Below are 17709 nucleotides of genomic sequence, written 5' to 3'. Positions count from 1 at the left end.
GGTGAATAATATTCTGGACACTTTGGTTGTTTCTATCTCCCAGATGCTGGCATTTCTAACTGGCTTAATCTCGTATAGGTTATGTGCGGGTAACTGCAGCTCCGAGGAACTGAGATGTGCAACAGCCACGTGACAGCTGGCTGTCAGCATCTACAGCACTGCAGCTCTTATATTCACTTTTGAAAATACTGTTTTCTTATTTTACATATCAACCCCAGTTCCCTCTCCCTCCCATCCTCCCATGTGCCCCACTGACCCCCCCCACTCCCCAGGGAAGGTGAGGCCTTTAGTGAGGGATCATCAAAATCTGTCAAGTCATTTGCAATAGGGACTAGGCCCTCCCTCCTGCCTCTAGGCTAAGGGAGTCTCCCTCCATGGGGAACATGCTCCCGAAGTTCCTTCATGCACAAGGGCTACATCCTGGTTCCACTGTCAGAGATCCCTTAGACTGCCCAGGACTTTTAACTGAGACCCATGCTCAGAGGGTCTGAGTCAGTCCAATGCTGGTTTCCCAGCTATCAGTCTGGGGTCCGTGAGCTCCTCCTTGTTCCGGTCAGCTGTTTCTGTGGGTTTCTGTAGCCTGGTCTTGACCCCTTTGCTTATCACTCCTCCCTCTCTTCAACTGGATTCCAGGAGTTCGGCTCAGTGCTTAGCTGTGGGTGTCTGCTTCTGTTTCCATCAGCTACTGGATGAAGGCTCTAGGATGGCATAAAAGGTAGTCATCAGTCTCATTATAGGGGAAGGGCATTTAAGGTAGCCTCTCCACTACTGCTTAAAGTATTATGTTAGTTGGGGTCATCCTTGTAGGTCTCTGGAGCTCTTATATTCTTTCTGCCTTTTCTTCTGTAATGGTCCATGAACCCCATTGAGGTACATATAGATGTCCCCTCTGGCCGAACACTCACAGTGACTTCTTCTCAACAATTGGAATAGTTAATAACTCTCAACATTAGCTACTACCCTCTACAAGAAGGCGCTTCTTTGACCAAGATGAAAGCATCAAACACATATGAATATAAAAACAGGAGTATTTAGAAGGTAGTTTTACATTATGTCTATTTAATGAAACACTATTCATAGATTCTCTCCTAGGGCCTGACTTTAGTAGGCATGGAATTTGATCATGTTTACAACCCCAAGCATAGATTTCCTTCCACAGGTCTCAAATCATCTAAGAAGACTTGAGTTCCCCTAGGAGAGTCTTGCTACCATTGCACCAGGAGGCACATTTCTCCTGGCATTGTAGCATGCGGGGTGGAATGCTGGCTGGCAGACATTGATGTTCTTACTGAGTACCTGCCATACCCCCTTCTGGTGAGCCTTAGTCCCTGGAAGAGATGTGCATGTCCCCCTAAGTGTTACAGACACTCTCAGAATCTGAGGCTTTATTTTTGTAGTGATGGGAAGGCATTAGAGATGACTGTGACTGTTAAGATTTTATAGTTGGGACCAACAAGGATGAGACTACACCTTGTTGAGGATTTTGGCTTAGAAAGGCGTTCCTCCTGATTGTGATGCTTGTGTCTGTCACAGTCAAAGCGTTGTCAGATGATTGTGGTTTCGCTTTTATTTGTCCCATACCTTTTCTTCTCAGTCTAGTGAGGTAAGGTATAATCTGAAAGCTGTAGCTGCTCAAAGCTGGGTTAAACATTAATGCAGCTGTCACCATGGCCCAGAGCAGCAAGGGCCCCAAAGCCAAGTTTCAGACCTGCCCGGTGTTCTGGACTGAGCAGTGAGCAGCAGGCATGGATCCCTTTGCACAGGTCCTGGCTGAAGTGGGCGACTTTGGTCGCTTCCAGGCCCAGTTGACCATCCTGATGGGCATCCCCAACTTCCTGTCTGCCTTCTTCGTGTTCAGTCAGGTCTTCATGGCCCTTGAGGAGGCCCACCACTGCTCAGTGTCCTGGGTCAAGAATCTCACTCTGAACCTAAGTGTTGCCGAGCAGCTGGCAGTGAGCATACCCAACGACACAGCAGGCAGACCCGAGTCCTGTGTCATGTTCCGGCCACCTCCTGACAATGCCAGCCTGGAAGACATCCTCGGCCACCGCTTCAATGAGACACAGGCCTGCGACTCAGGCTGGGACTACCCTGAGAACAGGCCTCTGTCCCTGAAGAACGAGGTAGGGTCGTGTGTTCGCTCCCACAGGTCTGTGCCTTTGGTTGGTGTTTGCTGCTCTCTGTCTTGTGCCTGTTTGCTCCTTTACCAGTCACCCTGGCCCACTGCACCTTTGGGCATCACAGGCCAGGCTGTAGCCTGTGCTCAACCTTGAGCTCTGTAGGCCAATTGCTTGATGTGCCGTTCTCGTTTTCCGTGTGTGCTCCCCTGACCAAGTGTCTTTTTTTTTTTTTTTTTTTTTTTTTCTAAAGCATGTCTTGTCTATATAGATCTTTCGGCTTGTCTCTGTCCACTCGCATGGCTTTGTTCTTCCCCCAACTCTCATAAGATCTGTCTGACTTCTGTCCCCTTCCACGTTTATTCACCTGCCTTATTCCTTGCTCATGGAACTTTACTGCTTTTCAACTTGTACCTAGTTCTGTGTGTGCATTCCTGCTTCTGGCTAACAGTTGTATGATGTCAGGGAGAAGTCAACAACTATATGATATCCCATAGAATTTTAAATATTTTGTGCTCAAGGGATTCACTATGGTGCCAAGGGTTGCCTTAGCATACAGTGTGACAGCCATGGATTTAGGTGATGAAGTTGATCCCGGATGCTGTGCCCAGGCTTCCATACCCTTTTTCCATTCCAGTTTGACCTGGTGTGTGATCGGAAGACCCTGAAGAGGACCTCACAGTCGGTGTTAATGTCTGGACTCCTCGTCGGGGCCCTCGTCTTTGGGCCCATCTGTGACTGGTATGTGCTGCTGATCCGCATGCTTTAGGCCCCTGGTTCTGACTCAGTAATCCCCCTGGAGCCTTGTTAGTCATGAAGGTAAGCGCCCAGGCCTGCCTTCCGGTGGGGCTGCGTGGAAGACCTCATCTCCTCACTCTGGCGGAGAGCTGAGGGCAGGCCTGCGTGGGTGTCCCTTGAGTCGGCCCTGGGAAGACCTCACTTCACAACCGTATCCCTCTGTTAACTCAGGATTGGCCGCAGGACCACCCTCCTGGTGCAGCTGCTTCTGTCGGGCACCGCAGGTGTGGCCACCGCCTTTGTGCCCAGCTTTGAAGTCTACATGGTTCTGTGCTTTGTGTCAGCCACTGCTGTTGCTGGATATATGATGAGTACCATGATCCTCAGTGAGTATCTGGAGCCTGCAGGTACAGTCTGAAACCTGAGCTCTTGAGAGCCTCTGAACATCCTGTGGGGATGGTTTCAGTCATCTGTACCTAAGGAGGTCCTAGCAGAGCTTCATTTACTGGGAAATACACAGCACTTGGCATGATACCATCTCAATGTCACCAGAGAGCGAGTGGGCAGATTCCGGCCCAGTCAAAGCTTGGCATGATACCATCTCGAGAGCAACATAGAGTTAGTGGGCAGATCCCGGCCCAGTCACAGCATTTGTTCTCAGTTTCAGAATGGGTGGGGCCGTCCTGGAGAACCCGAGCCATGGTCCTGGCCCAGAGCAACTTTGCCCTTGGGCTGATGGTGCTAGCTGGCCTGGCCTATGGTGTCCGTAACTGGAGACTCCTTCAGATCATAGGAACCACACCAGTCTTCCTGCTCGCCTTCTACTTCTGGTAGGGAGACTCCTGCCAGTGATAGGCCACCCTTTGATGAGAATGCTGTGGCAGGGCGTGGGACCCAGAGGCGGGGGCCTGTGGAGCTTGGGTGGGAGGCTCTGTGTGCACTGGCATTCTGGGTGTCTCTATGGGGCTCAAGACCCCAGTATCAGAGCCACGTGTGTTTGCCAGGGTCCTGCCAGAATCTGCACGGTGGCTCCTCTCCCAAGGAAGGATAGAGGAGGCCAAACAGCTGGTCCAGAAGGCGGCCTCGGTGAACAGGCGGCCCCTGTCTCCAGAGCTCCTGAGCCAGGTACCAGTAAGCAGGCACAGCTCAGCCCTGCTTCAAGCCAATCTCTGTGCCTGTGTCCCGGCCTGTGTCACTCTGCCCTTCTTCTAGCTGGCCCTCGAGAAGACAGGCCCCGCAGGGAACATCCTGGATCTTTTCAGACACCCTCATCTCAGGAAGGTGACTCTGATTCTCGTTGCTGTCTGGTAAGTGCCCAGGTCCTTGTCCCTCAGTGAGGACAGAGCCAGGGGCTGCTCGTGTCATGGGAGGAGCGTGTGCCATAGGAGGATGGGCAGAGGCTCTGTGGATGTGGGGTTCTCTCCCTGGTTTAAGCCAGGCTGTTCCTGTACGTGTGACTTGCTGTACACCCAGCAGTGACAAGGACACTTGGGTACCGTGTAGGTTTGCGGACAGTCTGGTGTACTATGGCTTTAGCCTCCAAGTGGGGGACTTTGGCCTGGACATCTACCTGACACAGGTCATCTTTGGAGCAGTTGAGGTGCCCGCCCGCTTTTCCAGCATCTTCATCATGGAGAAGCTGGGTCGCAGGTGGAGCCAGTTGGGTTCTCTGACTCTGGCTGGTGCCGTGTGCATCATCATCATCTTCATCCCAGCAGGTACCAGGCTGCCTTCCTCCCTGCCAGGGCTAGCCCATGGCCAGCACTGCCCTTTGGGACTGAGGGTTCCCCAGGGTCCGGGCATAGAGGGTGAGGCCCGTGAGCAGACGGGGAGGTGTGCGGGCTTGGCTGACCTGCGCCCTCCTCTAGGTCTCCCCACGGTGGTCACGGTGCTGGCCGTGGTGGGGAAGTTTGCCTCGTCCTCTGCCTTCACCACGTCTTACGTGTACACTGCCGAGCTCTTCCCCACCATCATCAGGTAAGAACGGCTGGGGAGACTCTGGTGCTCTACCCTGGGGACCCTACCCATCCCTCTGGCCCTCTGCCACCACCCACAGGCAGCCAGTGAGCTGCCTAAGGGCCTAGGCCACTGGACGTCCAGTGCCACTACCAAGTCACACAGAACACTGGAGGACAGATGGACATGGGCATGCTGTGGCTTTCTCAGGACCAGAAGAGCGAAGGCATGGCCCAAGAGAGGAACGCTAGGATGTGGAGAGGGCGTTTAGGTCTGTAGCAGAGTGCAGAGAGGCTCGCGGGTACAAGAGGCAGGCACAGGGCGCAGGAGGCAGGCAGAGATGGCTGAGAGCTGGGTCCTCGCATCTCTGGAGCGAGTGTAGCCTGGCCAGTGGCCACAGCCTCAGCTTGTGCTGCTTTTCTCAGGCAAACAGGCATGGGGTTTGTGAGCATCTTCTGCAGATTTGGTGGCATCATCACGCCGCTTGTGATGCTGTTGGAGCAGTACCACAAGGCGCTGCCCATGATCATCTTTGGCAGCCTCCCCATCGGGGCAGGCCTGCTGTGTGCTCTGCTGCCTGAGACACGGGGCCAGACCCTGAAGGACACCTTGGACACCATCCAGGACTTGGAGCAGGGGTGTCCCCCACGGTGAGCATCGACATACTGGACCTGACATCAGGAGCCCTGTCTCTAGTGGCCAGACTTCCCATCACCATCACTCCATTATTGCTTACTCTCTGCTTACTGGCTGGCATGGTGCCCCTTGCTGCCACTGATTCTCTGGCTGGCTTTAGAGAGCATTCCCCCTGCTTTGAGAAGGAGAATGGTAGAGAGCTATGGTGGGACCATGTGTTAGCCAGCCACTGACTGTGTTCTGTTCCTTGTAGGTCCCACATCACAGCGCCCCAGAGAAAAGCAATGGAAGCCACAGGAAGGATGTCCAATATGCAGATGGCTATTGTGAAGAGTTCGTACTTCTGACTGCCCATCTATAACGGAGGACCGACCACACCATCTCCTGTATCTCGTCAGGGCCCATAGAGCCCTTGGGACCAGACAGCCTTGTTCATGCGGCAGCACTGTGTGACCTGTTCACAGCCCCGGCTCCATGCCGCAGAGCCCAGTGGAAGATTCATGGACCACACCTTCCTCTCATCTCTCATACACAAACTACACCCCAGTACCACAACTGAGTGGGGGCTTGCGTCCCTCTTGTTCCTCCGGACAGTCTCTGAGTGATGGCCCCTCTGTCCCCTCAGTCTAGAAACAAAACAGGAGCGGACATCTCCCTTCCAAACGAAAGCAGCTCAAATGCAGAACAGGACACCTGGTAGGACCAACCGTGGGCACAGACCAAAGGAAAAACATTGCCATATTTCCCTTAAGATAGATCCCTTCTTCCTGGCCTGTGCCTCACATGTGTGAGTCTGGCAGGGAGAGGAGACTGACTAGCCCTTCCCCCACCCACTGTGCCCTGATGCCCAGCATGTGTGGGAGAGAGCAGAGCTCCTTCTGCTTAGCTGCTGTTGGTAGTTATTTCCCAGCATGCCCTGGCTCACCGGCAGTCTGCATCTGATGGTTGCTAAGAGCTGTCTCTGCTACCACGGCACATTCGTGGCTCACTTAGAGGTTCTCTGTGTTGTTTGCTAAAATAAACACCATCCTTGTTTAGAGATGTGAGTAGTTGGGGACAAGTTGTTTGTGTATTTACCAGTGTCCTATGCTTTCCCCTGCTAGTCAGGTTATCTTTAGTGGTTGCTCATGAGTGATTCAGAAGCTAAGACACCTGGGATCCCAGAGGAGATCCTACCCAGGCCAGATCTTGTCTCAATAGAAGGGACTCTTAAGGGGATATGGTGGCTACCATATGCCAATCCTTACCTGTCCTCTAGAGGGTGCTGTTGAACAGAGAATAGCCGGGACCCAGGGACCTGTTACTCAGGGCTGTGGTTGTCTTTGTTGGAGCTGGTGCCACAATGGGATCTCAAGCATTGAGGGGCAGGGGTCAGCCAAATCTGGACCCCAGCCTTCCCATTTTACAGTGAGTGTTTTTCTTTTTTTCTTTTTTTAGCATGTGGGAGGCCCTGAGTTCAATTCTCAACACTCTCTTACCCATACACTTGCATATGTGTATCCCAGTGCATATAAAGTATTCCATAGGGGTACTTTCTTCTGAGATTAAGACACTATACTAGACATCTTGAGTTCTTGGCTTCTCTGTGTCCAGGAGCTAAGATGTAACTCCTCTGGTTAACTGTATCTCTACTGTGACACAGTCTGGAGGGGTGTGGCCCTTATGTCATCCAGTTCCCTTTACCCCTGTGTCTTTGGAACTGTGGACCGATGTCAGTAGACAAGTTCCCTTTCACAGGTGCAAACCTGTGTCCTTGGGACTATGGACCCATGTCAGTAGACCACCTGTGTCCTCTGCCCTTCGGGAAAGGACTCTCTCCTCTGACTCTGCACAGTCCTGAGGGCTCTCACAGCAAGGGAGCGGGGGGGGGGGGGGGGGGGAAGGGCCCCTTTCCCAGTCCTGCTTCTTGGCCTTGGTAACCCTTTACTTGCCAAACTCAGTCTGTGGAAAGCCCCTCCCTGCAAGTCTGGCCCTGCCTTTGCGCCTCCAGATCGCACACCCCAATTCTTCTGTTACTTTTCTACCTGGCTTACCTTGTCTATTCCAGTTACTGTCGTCCTTTGGAGGAAATCCTTTCCTACCAAAATCTCATATAAATGAGTAGATGAGAGGGTGTTGCTCAAACACCTCAATTTCTTGCTGCAGCCTCTGTTCTGGTTACTTCTCTGTAGCTGTCAGAGAACAAGTCCAAGATTCCTTTTTTATTTGCATGTGCTTATCTATCAGCCTCGTGGATGCTGTCCCTGCATAGGTCAAAAGAGGAGATTGGGTCCCTGGGGCTGGAGTGACAGGCGTATGCAAACTGCCCCAAGTGCGTACAGAATGGAAAGGAACTGGGTGCTCTGGAAGAGCAGCAAGATTGCTCAACTGCCATGCCTCGGCTCTGACAAAACAACTTTCAAGGAGGAGCCATTTCTGCTCAGGGTTTCAAACCGTTTCAGCTGCAGCTGCTCATCCCCATGTGTTTCAGCAGAATGTCCTGGGGGTGGGGGGAGTTCTCTACCTCTTGGTGGTCAGGGAAGAAGGTAAGGAATGGACTGCAGACCACGTACAACTTTCAAAGGTATGCCTCCAGTGATCTGCTTTCTCAAACTAGGTCCTGCCTCCTGAAGCTTCTAGAACCTTTCAAAATATGGCCATCAGGCCAGTACCAAATATTTAACCCATGAAAGTCAGAGGTCAACACAGGTGTCTTTCTTAATCACTCTCCACCTTATATTTGACACGTGGTCTCACTGAACCTGAAGCTCTTCTATTCCATGGTCAGCTGGTTAGGGAGCTCCAGGGTCCACATGCACCATCCCATCCCCCACGCCACCTGTCCCCATCCCCCACCTGTCCCATCCCCTCCCCCTCCCCCACCTATCCCCATCCCATCCCCCTCCCCACCTGTCCCATCCCCTCCCCCACCTGTCCCATCCCATCCCCCTCCCACCGATGCAGGGCTGGGAATACAGGTGTATGGGGCTGTGCCTGGCTTTTATATGGTTGCCGGAGATTTGAATTCAGGTCTTCTTGCTTATATGACAAGTACTTTACCAACTACTGAGCCTTCTCCCTAGCCTCTCCATCTTGTTATATGTATGAGATAAAATCTGTCACTAGGACCTGAGACCTGTCAATCAGGCTAGGCCGGCTGTCCAGCTGGCCTCAGAGGTCTGCCCGTCTCTGCCTCTGCAGGACTGGGATTACAACATCCGCCTTCACTCCCAGCTCTCACATGGGCCCTCCATGATTGAGTGGTGACCCCTTGGTCTGCTGAGTTGTCCCCTAAGTCCTGCCTCCTAATTTTTCTCAGCCAGTTTTACCAGTGTCCTGAGCGGTATTGTGTGCACTGATGGAGACATCTGGCAAGTCTGGTCTCCAGCCCTCAGCCCCCTTCCTGCTTCTTAGTAGGTCTCTCTGAGCCTAGGGCCGGAATTCGGGTCCCTCGGGTCTTCTGCTTCCCCACAACCAGTTCAGGCTGGCTCCCGATCCTGTGTCCATTCCCCATTCCTACTCCAGTAAACAGACTGGAGTCTGATTTCTGTTAGCAGAGGAGGGCTCTGGCTCCCGGGGAGCTGGGTCAGACACGCTCAAGCTGACTGATGGAGTAGCGTTCCAGAGGTTGACCAGAGGTGTAATGTAGAGATAGGTCCTTTGGTATGTGGGATCAGGAAGGCTTGAAGGACAGCTGGCAAAGACCGGGATTCATTTGGAGGGGAAGTACTTTCAATATAGAAGACAGTTTATGTAATGGCACAAGGTTGCCTCCCGTGCAGTTTGCATACTTGCCTTAACCAATTCTGGCCCCAAGACTGTGGCCACTTGTGTGTGTGTGGAGTAGAATATAGCCCTCAACATTCCCAGCCACCTTCTCCATCCCATTGTGACACCATCTCCCCAGCCACCAATGGAACTCCAGGGTTCTGCTTCCAAGGATATGGTTGGGTCTGGACAAGGGTCAGGTGGGCCCTGCGTTTGGCTTTCGGTACTGTCTCCAGGGCGGAGGGACTGGGTGTGTGTTGTAGAAGGTGGCGATTATTGTAGCATCTGGTAAGTGCGGGGTCACATTCTCAGCACAGATGTGGACAGGAATATGCCTGGGCCTGTTCAGCCGTGGGAACTCTGTGGCAAGAGCAGGCTGTCCCCAAGGGAAGTGTGAGTTTCCAGGTATGGCACCTGGCCGTTTTCTGTGTGCAGGTGGAGTGCCAGACTCTCTGTCCTTCCGGCAGGACCTTTGGATCAGGCGAGGGTGGTGTGGTCAGGGGCCTTGCAGACCACCAATTCCCATGGGTATTCTCTGGAGGGAGGGGTGCTCCGGGAAAGGGAGGAAGGTCAGGAGCTTCAGACTACCAGTCTCTGTGGGTATTTGAGTAATGCTAAATTAACCAGGCTGGCCTTGTAGTCATCTTGTAGCCTGGGCAGGCCTCAAACATGATTCTTCTGTCTCAGCCTCACAAGTAGCTGGAATTACAGGCCTATAGTGCTAGGCCTAGCTTCCTTCCTTTACTTTGGCCTTAATTTCTATTATCTTCTTTGAATATATTCTTTCATTTTTCTTTTTACTTTTTATAATGAAACTCAGTTAGTCAATATTCAGCCTTTAATTTTCTATTAAAAGCAGCTAAAGCTATACATTCCCCACAAGTTACCACTTTTATTCTTAACACTTATAAACATTTTAATTTTCTATGATTTCTTTGATGTTTGAGGTGCGTACATGTTTTTTCCTTAAGGTATTAAGCTCTCTCTATAATGAGAAGATTCACTGTTGACCTAAGGACCCCCTATAGTCTCAATCAAAGCTCAGCAAGGTGTTGTGTGTCTATAACAAGCAAGTCTTAAAGTTCATGTTCAGATGACCGAGAGTGGCCACCATAGCCTTGAGGAAGTAGATTGCATTGTGTGAATGTCTGCGTGCCACAAAACATCAAGATTTCCAGAAAGTGGTGGCACATGCCTTTTAATCCCAGCACTCAGGAGGCAGAAACAGGTAGATCTCTGTAAGCCTGGTACACAAAATGAGTTCCAGTACAGGATCCAAAGCTACAGAGAAGCTCTGTCTCGAAAAACAAAAACAAAAACCAAACAAACAAGAAATCACAATCGAGATAGCATGGAATCCACCAAAGGTGTGCACACAGACAGGTGAAACACAGCTCAGGCTCACACAGACCCGTGAAACACAACTCAGGCTCACACAGACCCGTGAAACACAACTCAGGCTCACACAGACCCGTGAAACACAGCTCATGCTCACACAGATGCAGCCAATTGAGCAAAGGAGCAAGAGTCACTTAGTGAAGGAAATGTAGTTGGAGAAAATTGGTTGTCTATAGGGAAAATATTAATCTAGATAATCCACCTTTTACAAAAATTAAATCAGACCGCAGACTTAAATGTGATAGAACACAATACAACTTCTAGAAGAAAAACAGCAGAAACCCCTAGAGCCTTGGGTTCGGCAATAAGATTTTTAGTTATAACATCAAAACCAAAACCTCAGGAAGAAAAAGAATAGGCTAGGTGGGTGGGACTTGTTTAAAACAGAGACTGTATACCCTAGGAAGACCCCATTAGGAAGCTCAAACGTCAAAGGCCAAATGAGCATCGGATCAAGCTTATATCTAAACTACAGGTTTTTAAACAGATGGCGGTGGCTGGGGGGGGGTGAGGCGGGGTGTGGCTCAGCCATTAAGAGCAGGATCCCAGTTCAATTCCCAGCACCCACTTCAGATGGCTCACAACCAGTATAACTCCAGTTCCAGGAGGTCTGACTCACTCTTTTGAACCTTACAGGCACCTGTACTCAAGTACATATACCCACCGATAAAAATAAATCTTTAAAACTAGGCAGAAATGGCTGACTATAGTTGAAACACTTGGCTAACATGTGGGTGATCCAGAGATAAATATGTAGAGAGACAGAGATCAAACAGACAGACAAAGAGATTAAGACTCAGGCACAAGAGGAGCAATCCTCTAAGGAGGGAGACAGACAGAAAATGAGGAGATAAAAATCTAGCACTAGCAGGTGTAACCTACAATTGTGCCGCTGCTGTGGCTGAAATAAAGTGAACGGATTGTAGCGGTTCCTGGCTAGGACATGGAGCAGAGTTCTCTTTCCCTTGGTGGACTTGTAGAGTCATGCGGTCCATTTGGAAGACAGTCAACAGTTTTTTACAAAGCTAATCATACTCTCCGCATGACCCAGCATGCCTAGCGCCCTGCTTCTAGAGGTTTATTCAACTGCTTTGAAAACTTAAGTCCACACAAAAACTTCCATTGAGATGTTTATAATGGCCTCCGTCACAGTCACCAAACAATGAGAACAATTAGAATGTCCCTCGGTAGGTGAATGGATAGGTGGACTGTGGTACACACATGCCACTGGGTGACTTTTAAAAAGTGTTGCTAGGCAGCCATGTTGATGGGATTTCATGGTTGCAGCTTCTCTGGCGTTTCTAGGAGATAACATTTCCCAGTGAGCTTCGTTTTTCTGCATTTTACAATCTTTCTACCTCTTCTGCTATAGTCCCTGAGCCTCCGGTGTGGGATGTGGTGTAGATGTGAGTTGGGGCCTGGGCACCACAGAGCCACGGCCCCTCCCTTTGCACTTTGATCAGTTGTGGTTTTCTGTAAAGGGCTGTATAGACGTGCTGGGAGAAATCTCTTGGGCTGACAAAGGATGGCAGGCAAGAAGGCAGGAAAGGGATGCAGAGCCTGGGAGAAATACTTAAGTCTTCCCCAAGGAAGAACCCCCACACTGGATATCCGACACCAAGTGGTCAGCCCTGGAACCATCCACATGCGTACAAGTAACACTGCATTGACTGAGTAGGTTGTGTTGATGTGTTTAGGTATGGAAATAGAGACCATGGATACGAGAGCGATTAAGGGGTACTGTGCATGGGAAGGGCTGCAGGGAGGGAGGAGAAGGAAGTGACTTAATTATATTTTAATTAAAATGCTATTAAGCTACAGAGAAACATGAACATTACAACTTAATATTAGTAAAAGGGGCAAGGGCCTAAAAGGGTAGGTTGTTATGCCGGTTCAGCTTCTGGGAAAGGCAGAATACCCCAGCAAACTGCCGAGTGTCTCACTGAGGGGCTTAGGAGGAGGAAGGAGCGCTGGGCACAAGACGGGTCCTTAGGAAGTGGTAGTTACCCTCAGTGTTTGCTGAAGTCCAGGGAATTGTACGTCACCCGACAAACCCCAACACCCACTTAAAATACTAAGGGAGCCTGGCTTAGTCACAACAAATGAATTTAGCTATTATAAATGTATAGACATGCATTCAACTCTTAAATTTGAATTAAGTGCTATTAAATCATTCTTAATTTCTAATATAGTTGCACCGTATTAGAAAGTATATATTGCATGTTCACTTTTGAATGTGGAGTATGTGTCTGTGCGTGCGTGCGTGCGTGTGTTCAGGTATATGCATGTGAAAGCCAGAAGAAGTCAGATGGCTCCCTCAGCGCTCCCAGCCTTTGTTTTTCTAGAGTCAAAGTCTCTCTGAGTTTGGTGCTCTTGTTTTGTTTTGTTTTGTTTTAGTCCAGCTAGAATGGAAACCAGAGAATCAAAGCAATCTTCCTGTCTCCATCCCTCTTGTACCCGGGGTACAAGCATGCCTGCCTGGCCTGTTATGTGGGTGCTAGGCTCAGAACGTCAGTCCTTGGATGTGCACCAAGCGTTCTAGACCATGGCTTTCCTGTATGCCCACCCCACCCCCATTTTTTTTTTTTTTTTGAGGCACAATCTTGTTCTATAGCCAAGGCTAGCCCTAAACTTGGGACCCTCCCACTACCAAGTTTTGGGATGACAGGCATGTAGCCCTACGGGTGGCTACGGAAAGCTAAGCGGTGTCAGGCTACATGATTGCTGAATACATTTTACCCCTTACAGGAGTTGCTTTAGAGTTTGCAGTGCTAGCTGAGTGACTAAGAGTGTGCTGCCGTTGAAGGATTCAAGTTCTGTTCCTGGTACCCACACTGAGGGACTCACAGCCCAGCTGCAGGGAATCCCACTCCTGCTCTGGCCGCCGAGGGTGCCTGCACACACACAAACACGCCCACACAGAGACACTTAAACCCTCACAGATACACATGCATATGCACAAGTAAAAGCCAACCTGAACTGTCCGACTTCATCGCCATGTTGGAGCCGACCCTTCTCCTTGCCTGCTTGGAAGTGCCAAGTATCTGAAGGGGGTGAGTAGCTCAGATATTCTAAGGACTTCCATTTTATTTTATATTCGAAAACTTTTATCTTCAGATGGTAAATCTCTCTATTCCTAGCGATGCCAAATTTTGACATTTTTTCCCAAAGATTTTCATATGAGTATTTTGCCTGCATGCATGGCTGTGCACCATCTGTGTGTGCACAGTGCCCACTGAGGTCAAGCCCGGGTGTCAGATCCCCTGGGGCTGGAGTTGCAGACGGTTGCAAGCTGTCATGTGGGTGCTGGGAACCAAACTTGAAGTCTCAGCAAAAGCAGCCGGTGCTCTTAACTCTCTGGGCCACTTAGTGTTTCTCTTTGTTAGTGACTTAGCTGTATCGACTTTCTTTTGATTACTGTCCCAAATACAACTTCCCCATCCCTTAACTCTTTGGCTTTTCTTGTTCTTGTGTCTCTTATAGAGTGACCACATTGTCATCCACTTCAAGACACTTTTTATAAGAGGAAAGGGCCAAGGTGACTTTCTATGCCAGCCCAGAAGACACAAAAAAGGTATGCTCCAACTACACTGGGAAATGCTTATATATACATATATGTATATGTATATATATATACATATATGTATATACATATGGATTTGTTTTTAACTGATTAACATTTCAATTAACTTACAGTAATTGCATGTATTTGTAGAGTACAGTATAGCACTTTAAAACATGTATGCAACATGTAATAATCAGGTCAGCCATTAGCATATCCACTATCTCTGGTATAGCATCGTTTCTTAGCATTGTGAATATTCAGTATTGAAATATTCAGTTGTGGCTCACCACAATTGCTCTACTGTGCGAGAGAGCATTAGATGACAACATTCTCCAATCAAACTGTAGTCTTACTCTTACCCCTATTAACTATCATCTCTCCCTGTCCCTGTCCCTGCCCCAGCCCCTGCAAGGCTCTGGTAGCCAGGGCTTATTTCTTTGAGATAACTTTGTCTTTCACATGAATGAGAACAAAGGATAACTGTCTCTGTGTATACGACGTCTTTCATTCAGCAGAACGCCCACCTGTCTATCCACGTTTCCACAAGTGACAGAATGTGGGTCTTTCAAATCTGAATGATACTCCATTGTGCATATGTAGATTGAAGAGACAGGTGATAGATAAATTATAGATAGATGATAGAAGATACATATATATAAATTATGGATAGATGATAGATAAACAGATACATTATAGATGATAGATATATAGATTGATGATAGATGAATAGATGATTGATAGATGATAGATTATAGATATAGCTAGATGATAGATAGATGGATAGGTAAATGGATAGTTGGATAGATAGATCAATGATAGATAGATGGATGATAGATAATAGCTAGATGATAGATGGATAGATAGATCGACAATAGATAGGTAGATGGATAGATAGATGATAGATATAGATAGATAGATAGATAGATAGATAGATAGATAGATAGATAGATGATAGGTACAGACAAGCATATCACTTGTGTCATGGTAACCAAAAAGCTGACAGAAAAAAAAACTTAAAGGAAGAAAGGTTTATTTTGGTTCATGTTCTGAGACATTCTATCCACTGGGATGGGAAAGGCATAGCAGAATCCATGTTAGCAGGAACATGTGACATTTGCTGACCACATTTCTGTGCTCCTGAGCCCAGGAGCAGAGAGCAACTATAACTAGGGTCAAGGCTACACCCTTCAAATACATGACCCTAGTGGCCTCCTTGCACCAGATGGGCCCAACTCTTGAGGGGCTGAAGGGCCCAAAGTCCCCCGAAATAGCACAACTTTTAAACTTTTGACAATGTATCTTAATTCATTTTTCCAGTGGAGTTACTGAACTCGTTTTTTCTATGTATCTTCTTCCCTTGACCTTTTATGAATTGAAATTTTTTCCTTTACATTTTTCTGCCTATGGAAGTGACTGTTAAATCTGTATTATGCGAGTGTACTTTCAAATCCTTCACCCTGCATCCTCTCACAGATGCACACACAGACACACACAGAGAGACACAGACATGCACACACATACACACAGACAACACACACAGACACAGGCACACACACACACACAGAGGCACACAGAGACATGCACATAGACATGCATACAGAGACGCAGACATGCTCACATATACACACAGACACACACACACACACAGACACAGGCACACACACACAGACACACACAGAGACATGCACATAGACATGCATACAGAGACGCAGACATGCACACACATAAACACAGACACACACAGACACAGGCACACACACACACAGGCACACAGGTATAACGAGTACGTTTTTCCTACGCCGCCTGGTCTTGTCCTGCCGCCGCGCCAGCCCCAATTAACACACTGAGACTCTGTATTTGATATTGTACTATTGGCCAGTTACTACTTTCTTATCGGCTAGCTCTGTCTTAAGTATTAACCCATTTGTGTTAATCTATGCATTTCCACGTGGTCTTCTTACCCGGAGCCGGCTGCCGCATACTGCTCTCTCCAGACTCTCCATCTTGGCTCCTCCTTACTACTTCCTCTTCCTCCTTGTCTCCTAGTCCCTCCTATCTTCCTTTCCTATTGGCCAACAGTGCTTTATTCATTAACCAGTATGAGAAACATATATGTAGAATGACATCTCCCATCACACAGGCGCACACACAGACAGACACACACACACAGACATGCACATAGACACACACACACACAGAGAAATGCACACAGATGCACACACACACAGACATGCAAACACAGACACAAACACAGACACACACAGATACAAGCATACAGACACACATACACAGACACACAGACATGTGCACAGACATACACACACAGACACATACACAGACCCAGGCACATAGACATGTACACACAGACACACACACCCACACATACAGACACACACACACACACACACACACACACACACACACACACACACATACAGACACATAGACACACACACACCCTCGGAGTCCAGAAGGGGCCATCGGACGTGAGCCATGTGACCTGGGTGCTGGGAAGTGAACACCAGTCTTCCACAAGGCAGCATGTGCTCTTGTTGAGCTACTTCTGAAACCCCATCTCAGCTCATTATTTAGAACAATTTTCACTTGAAATTCTTTTACGGCTTGTCATTTTGATGACGTGTGCTTGTGTCTCAGGCTGCCCCCCTGAGATCTTTTATAAATGCCATCAGGCTAGGCGTCTTGCTTCTGTACCCTTCTAGTCCCCAGCTGACAATGTGAACCCTTATGCCACCCTGGCTCTCACACACCACACCCAGGCTGGCTGTGCTCCTCATTCTCCTCTGAATGCACATGTGCCTCTCTCTCTAGCAGTGATCCAGCATCCTTCCTTAACCCTGGGGTCCCGAGACTTCATTATAGTGTGTCTAGCCTGCCGCTGTGCCTAAGAGAAGCATTGGGTTCCCTAAATCTATTGACTTATGGCTTTCGAGTTGGAGAAAAGATGTTTCTATTTACTGCCTTTTCTGTTTCTCTTTAGAGTTTCTGCTAGCTATATGCCTCTGCACATGCTAGCTAAACATGCCTCTGCACATGCTAGCTATACATGCCAGCTCACTGACTCTGAGATTGAATCTGATTGTTTAAGTTTCCCTTTTAGTATTTCATTCAAGCAATGTTTCAGCTCCTCTTATGCTCAGACGCTCCTCATCTGGCCCGTGAGGTGTCTGGTCATCTCATGGCGGCTTGCCTTCTTAGACGACAGTCTTTGTTTGCCATTGGTCTTTGTGAATCTTGCAGCCTCAGCTTGCAGAAGGTTTCCACAGAAAAAGCAGCTGACGCCTTTCCAACACACAGCCTCTTCAGTGCTGCTGAAGAATTTTGGTGTACACAGGGTTAGACTTAGTTTCTGCTCCTTACTCTGTCCCAAGGTAGTGTCCTGAGTACTGCAACCACCCCTCCCTGCCACTGCGTCCACCCCCGCCCCCGCCCTCCCCCCTCCCGCGCTGTGTCCCCCCCCCGCCCTCACATGCTGTACCGCTGTGTCCCCATGTTACCATCTGTGTCCCCCCCCCCACACACAGTGTTCTCCCC

The 17709-nt window shown here is 49.0% G+C and overlaps 1 protein-coding gene across 1 annotated transcript; it reads left to right on the top strand.

Annotated features, from left to right (window-relative positions):
* The first annotated feature begins 1733 nt into the window (after positions 1-1733).
* Positions 1734-5794, top strand: Slc22a13 (solute carrier family 22 member 13). Its single transcript, XM_051173307.1, has 10 exons — positions 1734-2123; positions 2755-2858; positions 3087-3241; positions 3517-3685; positions 3860-3980; positions 4068-4162; positions 4359-4573; positions 4724-4832; positions 5237-5461; positions 5701-5794. Exons 1-10 carry the CDS (start codon positions 1746-1748, stop codon positions 5792-5794), a joined length of 1665 nt encoding a protein of 554 aa, XP_051029264.1. The 5' UTR covers positions 1734-1745.
* The last annotated feature ends 11915 nt before the right edge of the window (positions 5795-17709 follow it).

Source organism: Phodopus roborovskii, unplaced genomic scaffold, assembly GCF_943737965.1.
Source record: "Phodopus roborovskii unplaced genomic scaffold, PHOROB, whole genome shotgun sequence".
NCBI lineage: Eukaryota > Metazoa > Chordata > Mammalia > Rodentia > Cricetidae > Phodopus > Phodopus roborovskii.
The sequence above is the reverse complement of the archived record's forward strand: the minus strand, read 5'-3'. Positions and strand labels throughout refer to the sequence as shown.